The sequence below is a fragment of the Peromyscus leucopus genome, chromosome 22 (assembly GCF_004664715.2).
Source record: "Peromyscus leucopus breed LL Stock chromosome 22, UCI_PerLeu_2.1, whole genome shotgun sequence".
Classification (NCBI taxonomy): Eukaryota; Metazoa; Chordata; class Mammalia; order Rodentia; family Cricetidae; genus Peromyscus; species Peromyscus leucopus.
The window spans coordinates 51,473,523-51,489,088 of NC_051081.1; the positions used below are offsets into that span (position 1 = coordinate 51,473,523).

The 15,566-nt window shown below is 46.1% G+C and overlaps 1 protein-coding gene across 16 annotated transcripts in view; it reads right to left on the bottom strand.

Annotated features, from left to right (window-relative positions):
- Myt1l (myelin transcription factor 1 like) overlaps window positions 1–15,566 on the bottom strand; it is a 407,242-nt gene that overhangs the window by 17,240 nt on the left and 374,436 nt on the right. For all 16 annotated transcript variants that reach the window (XM_028883146.2, XM_028883147.2, XM_028883137.2 and 13 more), the window contains 2 exons: window positions 12,320–12,403; window positions 10,406–10,627 (listed from right to left, as the gene is read on the bottom strand). In XM_028883146.2, coding sequence (XP_028738979.1) covers window positions 10,406–10,627; window positions 12,320–12,403 — 306 coding nt within the window. The remainder of the gene's footprint in view (window positions 1–10,405; window positions 10,628–12,319; window positions 12,404–15,566) is intronic.

Consider the following 15,566-nt stretch of genomic DNA (forward strand, 5'->3'; position numbering starts at 1 on the left):
TTGATAAGGATGAGGCCTGGGTGGGAGTTTGGGAAACTGTATCAGGAAACGAAGGCTGGCCCAAAGAATGTTGCATCCTGCTCAAATATCTCATTCAGTTCCTGCCATTCCAATCCATGAGTATATTTCCCCACAGGTCAAATTTGGAAGTGAGCCCTGAGCTTCCTGGCTCAGACCTCTGGGTTGTGTGAGTCCTTGCAGACATACTGCCATCTGCTGGTCACTCACGCAGTCTTCTCTTTGCATGGCTGACTCTAGGATGGTCGAGGGTACTCTACACACCTACCTGCCCCAGGAAGAAACACATAGCCAGCCTCCCTGCCACAGAAAGCAAGATACAAGGGAAGGAGCTCAGTCTGTTGTGGAAACTCTTTTTAACAAAGACAGGTGGCTTCTGAGCTTAGACTTGCAGTTTCAGTGCTGAGAAATTCTGGGCAACTCATAGTTAATGCCCATTTTCCCTATTCTTACTTGCCTGGGGTCCTAGAAATCTGGCACCAGTCATCACTGCAGGACCCAGCAAGAGTTTTAGTGGCTTCTCAGGGAGGAGAAAAGGCTCCCAGTATTTATCAGGACATTGGTTTCCTGGAGAACCTTCATCTTCCAAAGGGCTGTATGACCAAAGTTGGCAGGACATGATCGTAAGGAGTAAAAATGTGACCTGAAAGAAAGTTTAGTCTGTGTGACTCACAAACAGGCTGGCTGACCATGTGAACTCTGTTCACTTTGTAGATAGGAGGTAACAACAGATGGGAGGGAGATTGTTAGAGACCAGGTGTCCTGAGGTGCCCAAAGAAAGGCACATTAGAATCAGGCTCTTAGGCACAGTCCCAGGCGCTTTGCTCATTGATGTGACTTCTGATTCCTCGCTGAGTTGCCTTTCATATTCTTGAAGTGTAGTGATGCTTTCCATGGCACACAGTGTGCACCACGCATGGTGTATACACATGGCCATGATGTGCTCCTCCACACCACAGCTCCATTTCTATCAATAACAAGCTGAGAGAAGCACCGTGAGGAAGGGGCAAGAAGATGGTGAGCCCCATAGAGTTCCTGCCACTCTTTGTCTCATTTGGATCCCTGTGATCCTTCTTAATCCATAACTGGAAAGATTTTAGCTTTAAATTTTGTGCCAAACAGGAAGCTCCAGAGCTATTTGGAGAGAGAAATTTCAGGTACTTCTGTGCCAGGCAGACAGCTGGATACATGGGGAAATAGGGTGCCTGGCTGTCTGTGAGTGGCACCGAGTGATCATCTCAAAGACCCAGAGGGCCTGGTTGGTGTTGCTTGTTTCTCCTGGGTCTTGCATTGTGACTACATGATGGAGACCTGGGCTTCTGGGAACTCTTGGAGGTTTTGCTGTATAATGACATCTGTTGGGGAGACCCTCTCTCCAACATGTTAGTGGACTCATGGGGTTTTCCTCAGGAAACACCCTGGGATGGTCACTTCCATACATGGCTCTAGACAGGGCCATGGCAAACATAGAAAGCCCACAGCTCACTTGTGCTTCTGAGGACAGCTGCCTAGTACAGCCTTGAAAGGTAGCAGGGGCTGGAGGAGATGCAGATACATGACTCATTTTCACCCAGTGAGGTTTAGAGTCCAGCCTGGGAGAAAGCAGCTATGAATCAATAAGAGAATGAGTTTAAAGGGATAGAATAGAAACTTTAAGAACTGAAGTGAAACTCAATGGCTGACTTTGCCTTAGAAGATCACAAGATAAGATGCCTCCTGAAGAGTGTCTCACCAGGGAAGCATGGAATCAGAGAGTCCACTGGGGGTCTGCTCAGCAAAACCAGGCAGTCCTAGATTCAGACTTCTAGAGGCTTTTAGAAGTAGGGGAGAGGTAGCATCCATTGCCTCTGTGTAGGCCATTTCTCTTCCAGCAACCTTCACCATTTAGTATTATACATACTGGAATTTGCTGTGTGACCAACCACCTAGACCCAAGTCCTTGCTACCAAAGTGGTTTTGCTTTTTCAGTTGGTGGAACCACTGCCAGCCTCTTCAGTCTCATAAACAAATACTCCTTCCAGAGCTTGGGAATATCAAAGAGGCTGGTACTCTCCTAAGAGGTTAGTGTTGGGGTTATTGAGCAATAGTGATCACTGAAACACTACAACAGTGTCAAGAATCTTGCCAGGAGCTGAGCATAGTCACACATGAGGTAGGCAGATCTCCATCCGATTCAAGGTCAGCCTTAGCTACAGAGAGGCCCAGGTTTAAGAGAAAAATAAAGCAGCAGCCCCTGTATGGTCACAGAATTTCATATCCTCAGCCATTGATTCAATGGTGTTTGTTCAGTTGTCCCAAGTGCAGCAGCACTCACTGGACAAAAGGAGCCCTGATAATAGCAATGAGATGTGGTGCTACAGCAGCTGCCAAGCACCAGCTTGAGTCCTCCGTCCTTTTGGTTTTCTGCACTTTCCCTGAATAACAGATGATTTGGGCAGGGGCCCTGGGCTGACCCCTGTGAACCACTGTCTCCCTAACTAGAGGTCTAACACTTTGGGGGAGTCTGGTAGATATTTACCTTTGATTATTTAGTTGGTGGGTAAGGAGCAGCCACGGATGAGGTGGAGCTGGATAGCCTTGAGCTCAGGTATGGGCAGCATTAGAATGACAGATGGAGCTGCAGAGGCAGGCAGAGGCTGGTGGCTGGAGAGCTGACTTAACTGCTGAGGGCACTGGAATTAAGGACAGTGACCTGAAGCTTGTGTTGCTGGCAGTATCATGGGGAGCACCTGCAAAGGGCTAGGGACGGAGGCTAGAGAACAGTGGAAGCTGCTGTGGGAAAGTAGGCTGAGTTCTGGGGAGACGACTGGGTTGGGTGGTTCAGTGGGTACAGGAGAGAGTACCACCTGGGCATGAGCGGGAGAAGATACCCCACTGTCTTCTCATCTCCCATGCTGTTGCTGAATCCCTCTTCTCTTCTCCTCTCCTCTCTTCTCTCATCCTGGATTTTGTCTGTGATGGTCAGGTCTATGTGTCACTGTGGAGACTACCTTTTCTAGCCATTTATTATTTAATCCAACATTGTTGTGAGGATATTTGTAGTGAGCAAAACCCACCTCAGTTATTTCAGAAAAGAGGTGAGGGAAAAATTAGCTGGCAGACTTTGAGAGGAGTCAGGGTTCCCAGGCTTCAGTGTCAGTGTAGCCCTGAGGGGGGACCAACCTTCCTAGCCCTGGTGGAGGAACCCCTTTCTTGCCAGGGTCCCATCCATATCTCCTATGGGAGCCATTTCTTTGGGAAAGCCTGATTGGGAACTTTCCTCATTTCCTGGTTTCTCAACAAGGTCTTCCCCTGAAATGCTCAGGATCTTCACCCTGGGAACTTTTCTTGCTTTATTTCTTTGGTAATATTCTTGCTTTCATTTCCTCAGTTCTGTTTTTTGTTTGTTTTCCTGGGTACTCTTTAGTAGTTGGTTACTAGTTCTCCTGAACCAGTCATGCATTCTTCTGAAATACAGTTTATGACATTCTGTTATCTCTTTGCAATTTATGGGAGACACCATCAATTTTGCACCTGAACTTTCCAGATAACCCTTCCTTTGTACTTAGGTTTTCCAGATGTATTTATCCCCTTCCCTTTGGGCTATACATACGATACACTTTAATGATCTTTCCATCCTTTTATGCCTGATGACAAATGATAAGCTTGGAAAATGTCCTTTTGTTTCCATGGTGTTTCTGTTTTTTTGTTGGCTTTGTTGCTGTTGTTTTCTGTCTCACCTCTCCTTTCTGGGTTGGTTTGCTTCAGTTTCTGTCAGGAAAGGCAGCACTGTCTGTCCTTAACTGGCTGTGTTCTTGGCTCTGGTTACCTCTCATAGGTACCAGTGGCCATCAGTATTTCTTGCCTGACTTCTGACTCCAGTGGGGAGCCAGGGCCCCTTTTCTAGAGACCTGGACTTGGCAGGGACTGCAGATTTGCAGGAGTGGTCAGTTGTCTCAGCTGGAATCCGAGGCCAAGGAGGAGGCAGGGCCCCTCCACTGCACCTCCCGCTCCTGCTTTCTGTAGAGATTTGGCCATTTTCAGCCTGCAGAGCAGTTGATACCAAGGTTCTCTACTCTCCATTTACTGGGGTGCAGGAGGAATGTGGCTCAGGATTCAAGGGCCCACCTACCCTTGTAGAATTTGAGCTGGCTCAGCATCTTCAGAGGTGTGTGTTCCTGCCCTCCTCTTTTCAGCTTTCCTTCCCCCTTCTATGTTTTACCTCCACATCCCAAGTCCAGCTTCTCAACAGGAGCTGAGCTCTGAATGTGTCCCTCCCTGCATGTGCCAGTGTCTGTGGGTGCGATGTGTTCTCTTCCTTTGTATTTTATGGTACTGTGGTGTTTGGTAGGTTCATGAGGAGAACTGGTCATGCTGTTGGTATCATGAGATTCAGTGAGGACAAGTGTGAACCAGTCTATGGAGTTTAACCAGGATTCTCAATAGAAGTGATACAGTAAAATTTCTGCTGGGGAATATGTTCCTGTAACTTCATACACAAAGAGCTGGTGTATCCCCTCTCCAGGTGTCCATCTGCTGGTTCTGCCCCTTTCTTAGGGAGTTAGACTCAAGTACTTAGTGGGGTACTGCTTGCACACCTTGGACTAAGTGTGGCCCTGCATGTTGGTCTGGTGACCTCAAAGCATCTCTTTCTCCAAGATGTGGTTGCTGACCAAAGAGGGAGGCTCAAAGTGCCAGAGGGACAGCAGTATGTCCCAGAGGCCCCAGGGCAGCTTCAAGTGCTTGTGCTTACAGAAGGAGAGCTTGTCTCCATCTGGGTCCTTTTTGGCTTCCCTTAACCCTGACTCTCACAGACAGCAAGGCCAGCTCCATTTTGTTTCTTCTTTTCCTGGTGAGGGGGCTTAGGCAAGACTTAGTGATTTTGCACTGCTATCTTCAAATAGGAAAGGCTGACATTCCAAGTTGTGAGCATTATTTCGGTACAGCATTATTTGGAAATAGGGTCTTTAAGGATAAGGTCAAGTTAGTGTGGACTCATATGCAACTTTACCCACATCACACAGTAGCACAAGGAGAGAAGGGCTTGTGAGGACAGAGCGAAGCCGAGCTTGGGGCGACAGAGTTCTTAGGACTGGAAAGGTCTATCTTCAAAGTTTCTGATATTTCCACTCTAGTTACAGAGGGACATTTCTATGACTTAAACTTCCCAGTGCTCACTGGTTTGTTGGGCGGCCTTTGGAAATCAGTGCAGTCCCATCTTGGTGACACATCTGGTTTCTTGCAAAATGCTCCCATGCTCCCATTTTCTTCCTGTCTAAACATACAGGCTACTTTTGCTCCAGTGGCATTGCTACATGGGAAGAACAGCTAAATGAGAGTAGCTCTGTTGCAGAGAATGCTCAGTTATGGGCATGGATGGGAGCCATCAGGTACTATGGCTGTGGTGGTTGTAGGGATGGTGATGATTGTTGCAATGGTAGTAGTTATGGCAGTAGTAGTGACCATTGTGGTGACTAATACCACCACCACCACTGTATCATAGTTACCACAATTGCTGCTGCAATATTACAACTACCACCACTGCAACAACCATTTATTCCTATAGTCCCCACAATCACAAACATCACAACCAGCATCACCACAGCCTCTACAACCACAGCTCCCACAGTCACAATCACCACAACAGGCCCTGTAATAACAAGCACCACAAGGAAAAAAATCACAATCACAGCTTCTACAACTACCACAACCATAGCCAGAACAATCTCTATATTGCAACAGTCACCACAACCACGACAATCACCACTATAAGAAGCACCACAACACCACAAATACCACACAACTAAAACCACTGCCACCACAAACAGTACAACCCAGACCACCACCACCACCACACACATTTATGCTGCAGATAACACAACCCTTGGAAGACACCCCAAACCCCCTCTCCTGTCCTCTTCCAGTCTGCCATTTGTAGAGAAAAATAAACGCCTCATTGGGAGTCTGCTTTGCCAAGGTTCCGGGAAGCCAAACAAACACTCTAGAAAGACTGTGAAAGACTCGTGGCCCAGCCCAAGGCCAGGGAAGTCTGAGTAATGCCTCCAAAGAAAATATGTCTTACTTACAAAAATGCTCATTTAGAGTGTGAATCTAAACTTTAATTTTGGAGACTCTTTCTGGTTTCTTTGTGGAATTAGAATTGAGGTGATAGTAAATGAAGATGCTTACTTGGTATACACTTATCCTTCAGTATTTGAGATTGTTTTCAAAGCCCCAATCAGATAGCAACACTCACAAGTATGTTCATTTTATGAAATGATTTAATATTCACATGGGACATCCCAACATCCTTTCCACTTCTTTTTTTCTGTGGTACTGAGAACTGAACCTCAGGTCTTGAGCATAGGGCAAATGTTCTACCACAGAGCTATGCCTTTCACCTTAAAACTCCTGTAGATCATTTATACTACTCATACAATGTAACTGTTTCAGAGCTCGTATGAGAGGCTGGAGAGATGGCTCAGTAGTTAAGCATTCATACTACTCTTGCAGATAACCTGAGTTTGGTTCCCCAGCAACAATACTGTGATGCTCACAACCACCTGTAACTCCAGCTCCAGAGAATCTGATGCCCTCTTCTGGACTCCATGGACACCTGCATTTATATATGCACAGACCCTCCCCACCCCCACATAGACATACACATACTAAAAAATAAAAACAAATCTTAAAAAAAAAAAACCCAACACTGTAATGTGGGGGAAACCAGTATTATACTGTGCTGCTTTGGGAAGAATGACAGGATAAAGGGTATACACATTCAGAGCCCAGGAAACCTGCAGTAGGTTGACTCCTGGGATGGAGAAGCTGCCTGTACTCACACATGAATAGTGGGTTCCAGATGTTATGAAACTGCTGTGCATGTCCCTGGCTAATTCTGCTTCTGCCCAAATCTACTGAAGCTTTCCCAGAAGACAGGGGCTGGAGCCAGTTCAGACCTGGCAGAGGCCTTTCCTGCATTGGTCTTCTCCCTCCCATTCTTTTGCACACATCTAGTGAAGCTCACTCGGCTACTATACACCTCGGGTCTTCAGATCCGAGGGTGGCAGGGAACACAGTGTCCTATCTTAAACAACACTTGAGCGCCTTTCCTCCTATGGGTAGAGTCCGATGCATGGAAGTTCTGTGCAGCACTGAGAGGTGAGGAGGGTTTGAAGGAGGTGGCAGTGACTCAGCATACACAAGGACACTAGGGACCTGATTGGAGCTGTGTGTTCTCCTAGCAGTCCTTCCTATCAGTCTTCCTGAAGGAAATTCAGAACGCCCTAGCTTCCCCCCACCACACACAGTACGCCCATGTTCTCTAGCTTGTGGTTCCTCTATCTAGATGTTCCCACAGACGTTCACATCACTCCCCTCCTCGTTTTTGGCTTTCTGACTTCCACCAGGACTGGGCCTCATTGTCCCCTGGGTCATGTCCTCAGTCACCCTCCTTCTTCTGCTTTCCACTCTTGTCACTTCTTCCCCGATCTGGACTTTGGAAATAAATGCCCTGTGACTACCTTGGCACTGTTACTGACCAGACCTGTTGCAGTCTGGTTTTGGCCTCCAGCCCTCTGCCTAAGCCCTTCATAGAATGATAGGGGTACCCAATCGGAAACATGTCCAGTTTTGGAGATTAACCATCATTTAAAACGCTACCTCAAAGCCCTCTCAGCCATGTGGCCTCTGCAGTATCTGTGATGTTAGTGTTTTTTTTTTTTTTGGGTGGGCCTGCCCTGTCATGTGACCTTGGGGTCTTGACCTCAGCAGTTCACTAGCCAAGAGATGTTTCTCAGAGTGCCACTCTCCTCTCTGCCATTCCTGCTCCTTATTAGCCACAGACCTATGTGTGATCAGACAGTGATCTTACTAGGGATCTTCCCCTTACCCCATTTCCAGCTGTCTGGTGGACATTTCTAAAATGCCAGAAAATCTCAAGAAAACATCGTTCAGATGAATCCAGCTTTCTTCTGTCATAGTCTCAATGTTTGTGTGCCTCAAAGTTCACATTTTAAAAATAAGATTTAGTTTTATTTTTTTGTGTGTGAGTGAGTGAGTGTGTGTGTGTGTGTGTGTGTGTGTGTGTGTGTGTGTGTGTGTATGTGTACGTGAGGTCAGGTGCCTATAGAGTCCAGAAAAGGAGTTACAGGCAGTAATAAGTCACCTGATGTGGTTGCTGGGAACTGAACTCAGTTCTCTGCAAGAGCAGTATGTTCTTTTAATCACTGATCCATTGCTCTATCCCCAGTCACACAGTTTTGGTTTTGCTGTTTTGGTTTAGGTTTCATGTATCCCAGGCTAGCTTTGAGGTTGATATACAGCTGAGGATAACCTTGAACTTTTGATCCTTTCCCTCTTACCTGGAGCGCTTGGATTAGAGTGCACCACCACACCCAGTTTACATAACGAATATCCCTAGCCTCCCCATCCACGATCCTACTCCACGGGGCTGTATCAGGATACAGAATCCTTAATGAGGCCATTAAGGCTAAATGAGGTGAGGTGGTGGTCCCTGACCTGATCAGATTAGTGTTCTTATAAAAAGGACTTATGTTCTCTCTCCACCCTGGGAAGACAATGCAAACAAGGAAGTGGTTCTCACCAGCAGCCCCCAAGGCAATGCCTCCATTTTAATTTCAGGCTTCAACTCCATTGCACAGAGAATGGTTTTAGTCTCTTAACATTTTGTTATAATTGCAAGTGCCCCTGATATGCCCAACTTTAAAACTTAGTTCTTTTCTATTTTTCTTAGTCCTGCTGTGGCTGGGACCACATATCCTCTTGCTCACCATTCCCTCTCAGTTCCTCCTTGTGCCTCTTACCGCCTTTGCTAGTCTTCTATGCCTCCTGTTAGAACTACAAAAGCTAGGTTTTGTCTAAAGCCCTCATCGTAACTCCCTCCATCGTCTGCATTCATCTGGGCTTACCCATCTCCTGGGGATGAGACCCCTCTCTTTGGAGCTGCTGGTGCTGGGGATACCCTGTTGCTGCATAACTCCTCTCCACTTAGCATAGTCTCCTTTTCTCCAGGAAACACGCCTTGAGATGCAGCTTTGCAGACCACACTTGAACTCCTGTTGCAGTATCTCCACTGAGTATACTTATTGTATAAGAGAAACTTCTGAGAGAAAGCAAGAACCACTAGCCGTGGAAAGAAGTTGGGAGAATGTATCATGGGAAAGACCTTTATTTTTCTTTTTATAAAGTATTTAGGTCATTGGAGTTTTCTACCAGAGCAGGGCTATCTTCCTTCTTTTTTTTGTGTATGTATGTGTGTATGTTGTATTAATATGCAAATTATTCCGAAGGTTGTGTATACCTGTGAGCACATGGAAGCCAGAGGACGTTGGATGTGCTCCTCTATTACTCTGCATCTTGTTATTTTAAGGCAAGATCTCTCCTTGGAGCTGGAGCTCAAAGGATTTTGGTTAGGCTGGCAACCAACAGGCCCTAGTGATTGCCTCAGTGCCAGAGTTACCACACACACAGGAACAAGCCTCACTTGCTGTATGGGTGTTGTGCTCTGAAGTCAGGTCTTCATGCCTACACAGCAAGTGCTTTTATCCATGGAGTCATCTTTCTATCCCAGGAGTTTCTTCAATGACTAAAAATCACTTTGAAATGTTCAGGCTGTGTCCCAAAGTCTTGAAGCTAATGTTACTCCTTTAGTCTGCTTATTAATGAAGTGGTTTTATACAGATCCAAGCATTTGTGAGCACACTTGCATGCAAGAAGCATCATGGAGCATCAGCAAGGGACCCCTGTGACTCCTCCCCACCTAGCAGGATTGACACTGTGCATTGTGGGTCCCGGCATTCAGACACCCGGTCAAATGGGTCCTGCTGGCTTTCTTGTGAGGCTGCTGCCATTGAGACCCATTGCTTTCCCAAGGAGCCCAGGACACACCACAAAACAGGCCTCTTTCAAGATACTGAATCATGTTTCTATTTAAATTAAACAAATAAAAATGAATGGGGCTGGCTGAGTTTCCTGGAAGTTTTCTCGTGTATCTGATAAGGCCATTGTCACAAGCACCACCCTCTTTTCCAAGGATGGGGCTGCTTTGGAATTCCAAGCAAGACATGCTTCAGTCTACAGACATCTATGTGTGTGCTCTTGTGGGTTCATGTATGATTAAAGTCTGCTTCTTACTGTGAATCCTGATTTAAAGAAAAATACCCAAAAACCATGGTCATGGGAGATAGACACAGTTGAAGGGGTTTGTACTTTTGAGATAAATCTGAAGCTTTACACCTTTCACAGATCTCCACATTTTGTTAGTCTGCTGGATGTTTTTCATTGTGGTTTTTTTTTAGCATGAATGATCAGGAAGAAGGTAAAACCTGCTCCCTTTAGCATCCACCATTGAGCTGAAAAGTGGATCCACCAAGTAATGAGGACTCACCTGCGGTGTGTGAGGAAGCTGCCACTGACGTGTCCGGACCCATCACACCCAGGTGTAGGGCAGGACATGCCCTCAGTCTTGACTGACTTCCAGGAGAACTGGGAGCCATTGAGGTATCCATCTTTCTGCCTCTTGGCCGCTAAGGGGCACCCGGAGGCGCTGCGGTGGGATGCATATTTCCCAGTGATGTGGCCCTGACCATCACAGCCAGGGACTGGGCACCTGGACAACAGACAGGAGGCAAACTTCATTGTCTTTACCATCATAGGCATAGTAGACTATGTAATACAGTCACTCCATGGGATGGCTAACTAACTAACTAACTAACTAACTAACTAACTAACTATCGCCCATGCTTTACTGGACAAGAGAAAGGAAAACAGTAAGAACCAGATGTAGTGGCACACGGCTGTAATCTTAGAACTAGAGGCAGGAGAATCAGGATACAGAAGATGACCTAGAAAGACATCACCCAATGGGGACATGTGTGAAATGGACACTAGGGACAGATGAGCAGCTCAAGGGACTATGTCCTGTGCTTTGGGAGGTGTGGTGACTCACACAAGGAGCACTGGTGAAATGCAGGTGTTTGTAGAAAATGTCACTTTTGGACAGAATTCTTGTGGTAAAATGCAAAGCCAATGGGTCAGTGTAGGAGTTCAATTAGTATATGCTAATGAAAGCAATTTCATCAACCTGCATTCTCTCAAGGCTTAGGAAGCACTCTGTATGTGGTTGTGCTCTTGAAGGACACAAGGTGTCCTTTCAGCTAGATGAGATGGCATGCCTCAGGAGCCGTATCTAAGGCTCTAGAGTGGAAGGTGCAGGGAGCTGGAGGTCCCTGCCTGGAATTGTACTGCTGATTGCTTGCCACAGTACAGAAGGAACCCAGACTCAGCCAAGAAAGTGTCCCAGTGTGCCGCAGAGAAGGCTGAGGCAGACCTCACAGTCTTCGTTGCTCAGGGCCATGTGTCTGCTTGCATTTTCTTTTCGTTTTCCATTCTCCCTTTCCTCCCTCTTCCCTCTCCCTCCCTTCCTGCTCCCTTTCTTTTTTTCCATTCCCTACCCTTTCTCTCTTCCCCCTCTCTCCCTTCCTACATCCCTTTCTCCCTCCCTTCCTTCCTTTCAACCAGGTCTCATGTAGTCCAGGCTGGCTTGAGGAACTAGCTGAGGATGACCTTGAAGATTCTCTTGTCTTCATCTTATAGGTCTGTGCCACCCATGCTGATTTATGCAGTGCTGAGTTTTGAACCTCATACATGTTAGGCAAGGACTGTATCAATTAAGCTATATCTCTAACCCCATATTTCTTTTTGAATAGCAAAATTTACATGCCACAGAATCGATATTTTTTATTTTGATACATTTTAGTTTATCTTAATAATCTATGTCTTCATTGATTTTTGTTTGAGTTAAAACTTATCTCTTAAAGTACTGATACTGAAATTTAATGCAGACCCACCAAGTTTATCTGGTGAGGTTTGGGGCCCGGGGAGGAAGGGAAAGCAAGGAGAAATAGAAAATGAAAACAAAATACAAGCAGATCCACCAGCCCTTTGCCTGCAGAGGAAGGTTCAGTGCAGCCGAACTCCCAAGCTCACACCGGGAAAGGCAAAGCACTACTACTGCTTCTCTCAAGCCAGCATGAGAGCAGAAAATTTGCTTTCAGTATTATGTTTACGCCGTCACAGCCTCTCACAAGCCTGTAGTCCCAGTACACTCTGGGGAAGGGAACATTACTTGGTGACACAGACTGGGGTTGGACATCTGAAACCTTGTGGTCAGTTAGCAGATGCACTTTGGTTTAGGTTCATCTGGCCTAGCTGCTTAGTGAAACCTCAGCAGACACCTTCTAGAACCCACCATCCCCTTTTCTCACAGATGTTCAAGGTCAGGCCTTGCTGGCCCCCATACCTGATTGGCTCCTGGTCCTCCTTGTCCTCTTTGCTCTGTGCTATCCGGATGCCGCTCTTCTTTGCTCTTGGGCACCCAGAAAGGCTGAAGGAGAGATAGGTTTCAGAAACACCCAACACTGAGTCTTGGGGAAAAAACTTCCTCAACAGTGACCTGGTTCTCTCCACAGCCTGGAATTTTGGGGATGAATTAAAGATCTGGGGCAGGAGTGCATTTTGGACATAGTTCCTATGTCCTCTCAATGCCTTTATACTCTGTCAGTTCCCTCCCAAGGGGGTTAAAAGCCTTGAGTGGACTAGGTGCTGCAGACATGGTGAATGGCCAGCTTGAGAAATGGGGACAGTGAGGACTCATCAAAAAGATGCTGGAGAAGGTTCTGTGAATGGATATAGAAGGAAGGAAGAAGGGAGGGAGGGAGGGAGGGAGGGAGGGAGGGAAGGAGGGATGGTGAGGTAACATGAAGGGCAGACAGGCCAATCTTGATGTAGTGAAGATTTGTGCAGCCCAGATTTGTGCTGGGAGCTATTCCATCTCACCCAAGTATGGATGTTTGGTTGTATCTACAGAAGGGATGCTGAAGTCTGAATGTGTTTGTTTACTTTCTAGGTTTTGGATATAGAGGCACTGGAGATTTTCTCAAGGCCTCTTCTGAGTGTCTCTCCCTATACCTAGACATCTTATGCATGGTTATGCAGTGTGGGCTTTGCCCTGTGCATAGCTTGTGAGGCTGTCCATTTCTTCGATGTCTAACTAATTCCTCTGCCACCTCTAGCTCAGTGTCCCCTGATGGCTTTCCCCCTGGACCTTCATCTTCCTTTCAGCCATGTGTACTCCTTGTCTGCCACTATCCATGAGTTTGGCCTCCACATGGAGGTCTTATCTACTGAGAAGCCTTGGCTTCTTCTTGCTCACCTTTTCCTCCAAAGGGTCCTCTAAGAGGCTGGTCCTAAGGATATGTGAGCCACCTTGTACTCATCTGCATCTTTAACTCCTACTCAAAGCCTTGTTCAGAGCAAGTGACAGTTAAGTATTTGTTGAAAGCTTCATTATGAACATAATGGGGAAGGATGGGCTGAGGAAACAGATGTCTCTCGTGATACTATAAGGTCCAGTTTCCCTGCCCATTATGTTCAGTGGCTTACAATCCCTGGGCTTTAGGGTCTCATTCTGATAGACAGTACTTCAGCATTTGACTGGAAGTTTGATGCAACCCGTGTTACTCTTCCTGATTGATGGAAGCATATGGATTTCTACCCCCAGTTGAGCCCCAGAGAACCAAGGGCACTGCCAAGGACTTTCAAGTGACTCACTACTCTACTTTTTTGTTTTGTTTGATATATATTGATGCACACAACACACACACACACACACACACACACACACACACACACACACACACGGCTTGCCTCAATTCACTATGTAGCCTATGATGACCTTGAATTTGATCCTCCTGCCTCCACCTTGTCAGTACTGTGATCCTGAGATTTCAGGCAGCATGCACCATCCCACCTAGTTTTATGTGTTGCTGGGAACTTATTTATGTATGCTAAGCAAGCACACTACCAACTGAGCTATAACCCCAGACTCAATACTCTCTACTTTTGCTGTACCCATGGACATGAAATCCATTATTCTTCATGGACTCCAGAGATTCCCATGGTGACTTTACTATAGATTAGTCTGGGAATGGCACCAAGCAGGCTTCTGAAGTGTCTGTCCTGTTACTGGTAGTACTTGGCCATGTCTCTGATCATGGTTCCTGTGTCCTGGCTCTTAAGGGAAGAAGGACAGAAGAACAGGAGGCCAGGGATGATATAGAGATTCCACAACATCTGTAGTCCTTCCTTAAGATCCAAATGCCCACAAGAAGGCAGCTTTCTTTCTGGCTGAGTGAGAGACACAATTGCAGGTATTTGACCTTTGAGGGAGCCCTAAGATTCTATGCACCACTCCTTACATCTAGCACCAGTCTCTGGGCCCATCTTTCCTCTCTTAAATACTGCTTTTTTTTTTCTTTCCACTGACTCCTTCGGACTGCTGCATGGTCAGAGAAAGTTTTCCTTCTTCTTCTCATGTCTACCTTCTTATATGGCTTATATAAGAACCTCAAAGGTGATGTGTTTGAACAGAACCAGTCCCCATCCTATCTGGAAGCTTTCACATCTCAGATCATGCTATGGCCATTCACCTTTGTCCAAATGGCACTTTCTTTCCTATACCTTTGAGTTTCCTCTGTACTGAATATAGTGTGCACATATGTTCAAAAGGCTCATGTTGGGGAGATGACCAGTGCACCACATTCCCAGCCTACCTCATCCTGAAAACCAGTCCCCATATCCAAATCCCCCACTCCCTGGAGCTGCCCAAGGCACTGCCCAGACCTTTGCATCTCTTTCCTCCAAAGATTAGTTGCACCTTAAGGACACACCCCTCTTAGTTATCATTGTTATTTGACCTCTAGAATGCATGATGTGCTCAATAAATATCTATGAGATTCTAGGTTTCTGTATTCTTGGGCTGAAATTTGAAATCATGCTATAAATTACTAAAAATTTCCTAAGCAGAAACTGTGTTTCCCACAGTTCATTACCACTGACTCAGGGGTTCCTTAGATATTTGTATTTTTGCTTGAAATTGTATCTATCTGAAGACATGTGACAATCACAGGAGGTTCTGGTGATAGACCCCAAGATGCCACGCTAATGTTCACATCTCTGAGCTGAATTTCAGCTGTTTGCCTGACTCTAAATCAGCATTAGAGAGATGACAGTCAACTTCTTAAGCAGGCCAGTTTTATCTGGCATGGCAACAAACTTCTTTGTCCAAATCCACCCCTAAAGAAAGACCCAGAAGCCTCTGAATTGACGTTGGCATCAGTAATCTGTCTACTGTCCTGTCTCCTGCCTTGCTAGGAATGCAGTTTTGAGTTGCTGTTTCTGATTTCCTCTGTATCCCAACAGCCTCCTTTGTTCTACTTATTAGCGTAGTGGCTGCTCTGTGAAGTGCTGCATGGTCCTAGAATTGAAAACAACCAATTTGGGTCTTTTACTGAATTGTTGTAGGCTTTTTTTTTTTTTTGAGAACCATAAACACTGTTGTAACACTTGATTTCTTAGGGTAGAGAGCAGGCTAGGGTGGGCCTTAGCCAGCTCAGGGGAAAGAGAGGTTTCCCTGGAGCATGTGAACAGTTCTGTCAGAAGTTCCATGATGTAGTGTCCATAGCTCCCTAGTGAAGGTTATAATTCTA